General features: G+C 45.1%; 1 protein-coding gene across 1 annotated transcript in view; it reads left to right on the plus strand.

The window, feature by feature from the left end:
* The first annotated feature begins 455 nt into the window (after nt 1–455).
* LOC106745526 overlaps nt 456–10,729 on the plus strand; it is a 54,941-nt gene continuing 44,667 nt past the window's right edge. The window contains exon 1 of the mRNA XM_014621214.1: nt 456–1,152. Coding sequence (XP_014476700.1) covers nt 1,119–1,152 — 34 coding nt within the window. The 5' untranslated portion in view covers nt 456–1,118. The remainder of the gene's footprint in view (nt 1,153–10,729) is intronic.

Raw genomic sequence — 10,729 nt, forward strand, 5'->3', positions numbered from 1 at the left:
GGCGGAAAGTGGAAATCGCGCTGCGACGTCCGCACGGTACGTCGTATTGCGCTCGGATAGCGGCGCATCGAGAATAAATCCGTTCCCCAAAATTCGTTCTTTCAAAGTGACGTGCTTCGTTTGTTATTCAAAAAGCGGAAGCACACCGGCCCGCGAGCCGGATCTGGAAAAAAGAAAATACGGAAATAAGAGAATTTTGATAGAAAGCTCAAAAGGAGCGTTTAGCCTTTAAAATGAGTAAAATACTGTATTTGACTCATATTTTCAATAAAATATTTTGATATTGTACAATGATAACTTTAATATCCTCGGAAGATAACAAATAGTTTCCTAGCTTTCATTTGAAAGACATTTAAGAAATTATCACACATACGTACATTTGAAATGATTGTATGCATTAATGCGAAAAACATAAATACTATCTATTTTGTACATGAAAATCTCAAAGTAACGAATTTAACCAAAATTACCATCTTACCGCAATTTTATCATAATTTTGAGTCCAACGGCTAATTTTACATCTCTGTTTGCGACTTGACTAAATCTGTGTTAGCCTCCGGATAATTTCAAACGATAAACACAGTCTGATGTATATCGTGACCGCTCGAGGACAATAGCCGCGTGTGTATACAAAAACATTTGTGTTGGTCTGCCGTCGAGTAGTTTACTCTGTCGGCAGGGAAGGACACGTAGAATGGCACGTAAGTCAGTGTGAAATGTTCTAAGCAACTTTTATAAAATGTCACCATCGTCGATATAAAATCTCCACGAATATCGTTCGTGATAATATTTCAGCTTTTAGCATACGGCTGACACGTAAAATCTTTTGACACTAATTCGTTGAGGACAGAGATAGAGATTTGCGAATGTATATTTACTTCGGAACTTCGGTTCTGTCGCGATGCATAGTGATATCTTGTTAATTGTGCGCGATCGTGATTAGCCGCGATTCTCCGATCGAGTTTCGTTCGAAATATCCGAGAACATTAACGGTGCAATATTATAACAGTGTGACGGTGCAAAAGGACGCAACGACGATCCGACGAGGGGAACCCAAGGAATCGACGACGAGGATCCAACGGCGACAAGGAGGATCCAACAAGGACGCAGCAGCGAGAATGCAAGAGCGAATATGCAACGGTGACTCGTTTGGTGAGTTTGAATTCAAGCCTATTTATAATTAATTTGCGTGATTAATTACTCGCCCGTTTTGCCGGTGTCGTGACGAAATGTCGCGAAAATATAATATCCACCGAAATGATTGCGTGTCTGAGAACGGGGTTAAATTTGACCCTGAGCCTGGCTGAACGCGATCGAATTACTCCGCAGGACTCCGATCGGCCTTCGTGTCAATTCCGGGCCAGGCCGGCAAGGTCGATAACGCGACCATTCAGACGCGATAATCGATTCACTGCATCGTGAATCAATTTTCTGCCCGGTCTCCTTTACACTTCTGTTTATCCACGTTCTTATATCGAATTTAAATCTCTATTGATGTTTTATGCATACTCGCATAATCGCTGCCTTTGCAACTCTTTTTTTTTCATCTTTTTCGAATATCCAAATCATATAAAAATTTCCAAAAAAAACGAACGTCAATAAAAAAAGTAACAAATTACAGATTATAAAGAAGTTTGCCCCTTTATTCGCATATTAATTATATTTACGCATTTTTATACTTATTAAATTATTTAGCATTTAGTTATCGTACATATTCTATTCATAGTTAATCAAATTGCACAATGAGCGCATTGCTCATTGAAGTTGAGAATGAAGATTAAATGCCGACGGGATATCGAATTAATCGACTATTAAATAATTCTGAATCCATTCTCTATTATCTGAAATTGTTTACAGGACCTGAAGTTTTATTAAAGGCAAGTCCTCCTTTAAGCTTCAATGCGGAGAAAACTAAGTGACTACTTGTATAAAATATCGTTACGTCTTGAAATTCTCCATTAGCCTTTCAAATTCAACGTAATTTGTAGGGTTAATGTAGAATCAAAACTTCGACCTCTGGTATACACATGCGCGACTTTACATTAGAACTTCTCTCAACGCGACGTTTAATTGCGGAGGTACTTAACGCTGAAAATCAATTAGCGAGCGATTATCCGCCTTGAAACTTTTATTAAATTCGATTCTCGGAGCCGAACCATGAATATAAAGTCTTTGAAATGTCAAAAGAGGAAATAGTCCTTCATACATATCTGATGATCGGGAGAGAGGACTCGGTCATATTTTCTAACCCTGGCAATTTGACGCTTCAAATTACTTTTCGCCCGAATTGCATCCCGGTCGAGACAGTTGAAAAATAAATATCGACGGTGGGATGAATAAAACATAACGGCGATATTCGCATCAAGGCTTTGCCCGCTCTCGCTGTTACGTACACCTGTTATCGCATTAATCCCCAATGCATTTCGAAAGTTGTATCGGTAAAGTTAAATTTCGCTCGATAATTCATTAAAACTTGGTCGCGCCCTGGCTTTCACGGTTATTTCGCCAACGCGTCGCGGACAGATATAATTATCGTATATCGATATGTAGTCGCACAAAAACGCCACGATCACGTCTTCTTTAATTAATCATTATAAAATTTAACCGGTCGCTCTTTCGTTCCCGGCGATGAAATTCTGTAGAAGCGACGTGTCGAACACTGTTACGCTGACTGAACGTCGACGAGGACGACCGTGGATTACCGAGACGAAGTGGATCTTCCTCGTCAATTTTTATAAGCGGCGAAAGAGCTTTCGCCGTGTTAACGGGGTGATGATCCTTGTATTTAAAAATACTCGCGGATCATCGTCGACGCATCAAATTTTAACGGGAGCCATTTGTCCCCCGACGCATTCGACCACTCGACTGTTTAACGAAGACACGACGAGGTTCGTCTTGGATGGTACGGAGTTATAAACAAAAAAAACTTTAACGACACCTGAGACTCTTTATCGCCCCCGGCGATAACTTTGTGCCGCGACACGTGTAACTGACTTCTGCCTTCGCTTATGAGCCGAAACTTCGAGTCCCACTCTTTCCTCTCTCTTTTTGTCAAAGTTAAATTTGATAGTTCTTTCTTCTGTGTGAAAGACAAAAAGCCACATGGACGACGGTGAGGGTGAATCCAGTTAAGCGCATTTATCGAGTCACGCCGTCCTGGGATTTTCGCGACGACTGGACTCTCTCGTGCGCGACGTCCTCGTCGTACTTGTTTCTCGGGTCACCTTTGATTACGGACTTCGAATCCGGACCGGTCATCTTAACGCTTCGTTACATGCCGTAATTTTGGCCTCGGTCGTTTCCCTCCCTAATCCACCCTATTCCCGCTCTCCCATTATCCCGATTGGCGTTTATTTCGCGTCCCAAGTAGGAAACAACTGCTGACGAAGTAACTGACTTTTATGTACAATTGCGAAAACATAGAAATGCTCTTCGAAATTTCCCTTATTGGAGCAAACGCACACTCGATACGTACAAGCAAAATCTTTGCTTCGGTTAAATGTTTGCTCCACTTGACAGATCGAGAATTCAGTTTTGAAATTTTTTATCGTCTTCGTCAGATATCGGACTATGCTTCAATTCATTTTCGCGCGTACTTTCGCTATAAAGAAATATTTGTGATGATTTTGCGTGACCAATAAGAGGTAAACTTTGCAGGAAAAAGTCAGCATTCTGTCGGTCGAGTTTTCAAGCATCCCCTTAACGTGAAATCTAGATAAGTCAATACTAAACTTAGTACTTAGCCATTCCCCAATGTTAGCCGAATGTATACGATTCCTACATGGAGTTCTGCGACGCTTAGTTACGCGTCGTACGGTCGGAATTCGGGAACCGGAATCGTGAGTTGCACGTTCGCGCTATCTGGAACGCGGACTTTTCGCATCGTAATTCGCTCGTGCTGCGTGCCCCCGTGGCATCGTCGCTTTTACCTCTTTCTCCCCCGCTTCCGCAACCTCGTAATTCAATCTTGCGAGCGACGTTTATTTCCCCGAATGTCTCCTCATTACGTCGCGCAATTTGAGATCGCGATAAATCCCCGTCGAAGACCACGAATTTCGCGCTGAAATTCGCTCTCACGGAAAAAAGACAAGCCATGCTCGCTCCCCGTTTCATACCGATAATTCGTGTTGCATTTAGTTTTCGCATTTTGCGCCTCGCGTGTCGTCGCGAACTGCGTGATCGCGAAACGCGAGATCTCGTTAAATCTGCGTCGTTAAAGTTGCGGCTCGCAACGGCACGCGCGTTCTTTTGAATAAAATCCTTGTCGTTTCATATCCAGCGCTATCTGCACTTTCCGTCCCGTTCCGGAATTAATTCCGAACGTTTTTCAGTGAAATGAGATCGGAGAATTTATCTCCGAATTCATACTTTTAATGCACATTGGCTGCCGGTATATAGCCGGTAATATATTCAACCCATATCAAATAAACATGAGTAAGTATATTCGGTTTCTATTCGATAAACGTTATTTCGACTCGTGGATCTTCGAAAGAGATAAAATTCGTTAAGAAAAAAAATAAAAATAAAAATGTCCTCTTTTCGCACGGCATGGATGCATTTCTTTGTGCCGCTGGATTTGAGCTGAGAAATCAACGTGCTGAAGGACGGTGATTGGGGGAATCTAAGGACACTTGATCCTTCGCAAGACTTTATTCCTTTATCCCTTTTAAGCCATTATTTCGACAATGGAGAGATTTTTAATTTCTTTTTTATGTTAGCTGCAGAATTCATTCTTAACTATAGGGAACGTTAAATGCCACTTCGACAATTGCCTGGATCAAGTCTCCCATAACAGAGGGACATTTGGTATATTTCGATTGTTTTATCAAGATGTAAATTACTCTAAGAATTATTATTTTTTAACTTGATCAATCTGGTTAGATATATTATTAAAATCTATGATATTAGCATAGGAACGTTTTGATTTTTTTTCTTTCATTTGACGAGATGTTCAGCAAAATCCAAAGGTTCCCCTACGCATCACGAAATTTTCCCAAATTGAGACCGAAACAATTTGCTCGGAAGAATTTGCACTTTGAAATCGCTAAGTGACATTGAAATTTTCACAAAATTTGCCGTGTTCTCTTTTGCAGAAGTATAACGCGCGTTGTGTAGAACGCGATACCGAAAATAGCAAGCAACGTTACACGAAAGGCACAATGCATTACTGTGATGCTCCGGGATAAGAAGCCATTTTCCGTCTCGACGGTTTAATGCACCGTGCAATTAATGGTACACACACACGCGGTTTATGAGCAACGACGCGCTATACGTTCCGACACTTCCGCCAAAATTAAAGGTTCCCACCTGAAAAAACGGGAGCCACGTAAATTCAAGAAAAATGCTCGCGTCCCAAATCGTCGCACCGCGCGACGCTTGCAAATGAGAAGGGAAAAATGCGCGCATTTTTCCAGAGCGAGGTGAGAACCCAGCACCAACCGCAATATTAATAGAATTAGACGCGTTACAGCGTCTATATAGTATGCGTAGCGTGTGTGTGTGTATATAACGACGGGATATCGCGCGCGCCAGCGGGATCTAATTTCGCAGCGAGATGAAACAAGGTATTAGAAGCATCTAATCAACGTCTAAGTCGCGCGATAGAAAACGAGAAGCACTCGAGCGCCCGCAATTTCGTGGATTTCACGCTTCGGGCGCGCGCGCGAAATACCGATGAATGTCGGCTTCCCCCCGCCGACTTGAATAAAGAGAGAAATAGAGAGAGAGAGAGAGAGAGAGAACAGAGTTCGCGTTCCTTCTCGTTCCCGTCTTGCAAAATTGCGCGTCTCGCGATCTCCCGGGATCGTCGAGAGCACATCCGCCCATAATCACCTGTCGTTGGTCTCCTCGTCGGTCGCCTGGCTGCGCCCGAACACTCTCATCGCGTCGTCAGCCGGCGACGCTAACATCGCGCCGAGTCGCGTGCCTGTTGGCACGCGAGATCACATGTACTTTGCGTCACTTCCGCGACGCCGGGGTCGATCATAACTAATCGTCCATCATAGGAATAGCGCGGAAATTCCGTCGGGGGTCACTCGGCACTCGGCGAAGGAAAAAGCCCGAGAACGTTCTGAGAATGCCGCCCCCGAGCACAGCGAGATCGCCGCCCTTTATTCATCGATGAGTCACTCTTTCTCTCTCTCTCTCTCTCTCTCTTTCTTTTTATCGTCTTCCACGAAAACAGTCTAGATGAATCGCCACATGCGAGCCGCGTCACGGCCGACGTTCCGTCGTGTTCGGTCGCAATCCTCTTCGCAATCTTGTGATTCGGGACGGTCGCGGACCGGGTCAACCCCCGCTCGGTCCCCCGCGAAAGTTCCTCGGACGGCGTTCCTGCTTCTGTGTTGTATCGATAGGTACTTATGCGCGATGAACTTTTTAATTAATTCGCCTCTTTGTGTCGTCGTCGTCGGAGGCGCCTCGTGGCGAAGGGAAGAAAGGATCTCGGAGGGGCAAACGGGGGAGGTCTCTCGACGATCTCAAGTGAGATCAGTTTTGAAACTTTGAGGAGGATTTTGGCTGATCGTTTCTGCGACTCGTGCCGAGTCTTCGTGCGGTTATCATCGCGATATCGGCCGGCCATTAATGCGCTCATCCATCTATTAATGAGTTACACTGCTGCTCCATCCTCAAAGGGAAGAAAGGAAGCCCGTACAAATCCGCCCCGGTGTGTCCGATCGATTACACACTCGCGGCGGCTCTTTGATCATCTCGGACAATATCGGCTCCCTGTTCCCGAGAAAATCCCGAGATAATTGATTATCTCCCGATTCGTGGTATCGTTCCGTTAATTTCTCGCTTCTTCATTCATCAATCGCGCGTGTCATCTCTTCATTCATCAATTGTCGTCCCGCTGGGAGAAGAGGGAAGTTGTCTACCCCCCTTGAAGAAGCAAACGAGCGAATTATCGATTCTCGTTTCGCTCCGTCCCGTTAATTTCGTTTCCCTGTTTTTATTTCGCCGAACACATTAAAAATGTTTGCAATTATTATTTAATAAGGTTCCGTTCCAGCGTCGACGATGATGAGCCCGTTTGAAATTTTGCACGACCTCATCGACTATTGTTCCCCGCGGGAATTCGCTTTCGGACGTCTGTCGGTAAATCTCGCTGATGATCGTTTCGACCCTCCGCAAATCCGGATGAGACAAAACTATTCGCCGCTAATCCGATGTAGAGTGTAGCTGTGCGCGCACACTCCAGTGCAGTTATCAGCTATTAACCGTCTGGAACTTGACGAGCACTCGGCGATAAATCTCTTGTTGATGACCCGTTAATAAGCTCGATTATGCTTGCCGATGGCTAACTGTGTGTGTGTATGTGTGTGTGGAATACACCGTCGTCCAACGGCGCCGGTTAATCACATCAGGTCTGCTCGGCCGAACTCGCGACAACAATGCTCGCCGACCGCTCATTAATAATAATCACAACGGCGATATCATTTATTATAAATAATTCTCACGACGGCCACTCTCACACATCAACGGTCTCTCGCGTTCTCCTCGCGCGCACCACTCCGAGCGACAATTTTCCGCCGCTCCTGGCGAAAATAACTTTCCCGCGATCCGTTCGAACGAGGGAAAGTTTCAAAACCCCAACGGGTCACTTTGGTCGAGAAAGAAAAATCGCTGAGTCGGCTTCACGGTTAAAACTCCATGGCACACCTTTGCAACCTGCTGCACCACTCTCTCTCCCGCTCTCACGAGGGCGCGCGCGCTCTCGTCCCGGCAAGCGTAAGATCGACACGCGGTTTCGGAGCGCTCGCAGCGCACTGAGTGCGCCCAGAAGAGAGGATCGTCGCGGCGCGTCGCGTCGCGCCGCTGCGGACGGTAGTCTCTCCCGCGAGTGCGACCAGAGTAACTCTGGCAGTAAGTGCCGCCTGCGCACTCGTCGGTCTCTCCTCTTCTCTTCCCCTCTCCCTCTCACTCTTTCTCCTTCTCGTTCTCTCTTTCCGCTATTACTTTCTCCCTCGTTCTCCCCGTTCTCGCTGTTCCTCTCCGATCTTTTCAGCTTTCGCGTGCCTCTTCCATCCCGTGGAAGCGCGACTTGGCTGTCGAAACGAGTCGTCCGCCGTCGTCGCGTCTCACACCGCGCACGCTCGCGCTCGCTTTCCGGCCCGTTCATCCGGCTCGTTGCGAGAGCCATTCATACGCGGCACCGAGAGTTCCCAAACCGGATATCGCGACCGCTTCCAACCTGAAGAATGTAAACAGAAGCTCTATATACGCACCCTCCGCCGGTCGCGAACCCGAGAGGAGCGTATTTCGGCGTTCTCCGCACGGGAGAAACAATTCCGTTGGTGTAACTGAATTTTCCACTGCCCGGGGACTAGACGAAAATTCGGTTGTAAGAACAGAAGGAGCTCCTGCAGGAGTTGTTTCTAGTCAGTCGATTGTTCCTGGTTGTTTCAAACCGAGTTTTGACGCAGGTGCACGAAAAAAATGAATTACAATGAAAACCCCATTTAGTTGACTCAAATAAAATAAACTCAATAAAATAAAATGTGGTTCGGACATGAGCAAATAAATGGTTGTTAAAACTGAACGTTTGATTCAGAGAACCAAATTTTCGTGTATTAGTTAAAGTAAAATAAAATAAAATGAAATTGATTTTAGTACAACTAAAACATTTGTTTGCCCAGATCAAATTTTGTTTGAATCAACTACGCAACGATTAACAACGAGTTAATTACACGTGCTTATAAATACGAGAGGTAGATTTCATCCTATTGCACCATTGCCGATATAAAAAAAATACGTGTTTGTTTTACTTCTAACTACTCTACAAGTGTGCTGAGTTTCAATCAATTTAGCAAGTAACACAAAGATAGATTTACTTTATGCAGTGAATTCTTCTTTCCGTGCGCGTGCGGCTCGTTGGAACCATGGCAGGAATATGTTAATCTGGAAAAAATACGAGGATTAGGTTTTCATTAGACTCTGCGGGAGCTGCAGGGGGAGAGAGAGAAAGAGAGAGAGAGAGAGAGAAATCCATTGTTTCTCGCTGGTGTTTTCGATCGGCCGCCCCAATGGACTCTTCTTCCTATCTCTTCCGACGCGAACGAATCTCATCCGCAATGTGCGGTTTGAAGCTTCGAGCTTTGTTCTTTAATCCCGCACTCTTTCGCGATAGAGAATCCCTTCTATAAAGGTTTTGTTATGTTTTTCAAAGCAAGGAATCCGATGCAATATTTTACGTCCGGTTTCCCATCCGCAGTATCGACAACTCGTCCGAAACTTTCGTGCTCCCTTTGTTGCGTTCCTTGGCAAAAATACGACGCCTTCAAAGGAAAGTAATTCAATATCTCGCGTTCAGTTTGGACTGAGCCCTCCTCGAGCATCCCCTTTCGCCCCATTTTCTCGGACCCCTCTTGTTTCTCTTGGAATATTTATTTTATATTTTCATATCGAATGCGTCGCCGCGCTTTCTCGTTGGCAGGGATAAAGTGTGCCGGTAACGTCGGCGTTCGAGGGTCGGAGTAAAAAAAAAGAGTTTGCGAACCCGTTGAGTCAGGCGTTCCGGTGCCTGTCGATTGCGTACACGCTCCGTCCGAACTTGATTTCGGTGACCTCTGAACCTGACCTTTGCCACTGCCGTGCACCGTGTTTTAACCCTCGGGCTGGCTCGCTCTTGTGCCATATTTCACCCAGAATGCGCCGTTGCGGACCGACTTGTCACTGCGTGTTTCCGTTTATTTATAATAAATTTATTTTTAACACGTTCTTCGGTTATTAATTAGAGAAACCTCTGTACACGGCCATTTTCAATAATTAATAACTCGAAATTTCGCGTGTTGCTTGCAAAATGGCAGAGGACTTTTTCGGAAGGACGACTTTATCTGCTTCCATATTACTTTGGAGGAAGCGGAACTCCGCGATTTTCCGTGACACGAATGGTGAGCGTGTTTTTGTTTTTCATATTTCACCATTCATTTGTGAGCGTTTAATTGCAATATCACGTGCATTGCGCACTAATATCTCACAATCGTCAATATCATCGGAACGTGCAACGTGCTAATGAAAAATTAACTATTTAAGCGGGCGAAATATTGGCAAAAGCGTACGCGGAAACCGCGCCGGCCGTTTCTCCAACGGCCCCGACACGAAAGCGAGGAAAGTGTGTGTCGCGACGATCGGACTCGCGGGCAAGTTTCGCTTGTTTCCGCTTGTGCGAAACGTGACTTGATCGCCCCGTCGCGAAAACGAGTTCCGAAACAGATCTTATTTCGGCGCGTCACCCTTTCAGCGATTGGCCCAATTCCGTTTCTACCTTCCAGTATCCTACGCCCTTCTGTTATTTCTATGTCAGACGACCCGGAGATATATACCGAAAGTGACCCGGTCTATATCTCATCCTCTTAATTCCGATACTTTCTTTCCTCTACTCTATTTCTCCCTGTCTCTCTTCCCTCCCCCTTTCTCCCTCCTTCTCTCTGTCTCTCTCTCTTACTTTTTGTAAGATATACTTTAGATTTCGACTTCGATATCCGCAGCCGCCGCTGCCGCAGGTAATAATCTTGATTTATCCGCTGCAAACGGATCCGCATATAAGCGGAGAATTTAACCAAGACTCTATTTATACAATAACGTAATCCTCCTTCATATACACGTGTACATTCATAGTTTAATTTTAGCGGATAAAGCGGTAACGCAACTGGTTTATAAACCTGCCTTTATTACACGCTTCATCCTCAGTTTTATAGATATATATATATATATATATATATATATA

Source organism: Dinoponera quadriceps, unplaced genomic scaffold, assembly GCF_001313825.1.
Source record: "Dinoponera quadriceps isolate SergipeBrazil2010 unplaced genomic scaffold, ASM131382v1 scaffold1578, whole genome shotgun sequence".
Lineage (NCBI taxonomy): Eukaryota > Metazoa > Arthropoda > Insecta > Hymenoptera > Formicidae > Dinoponera > Dinoponera quadriceps.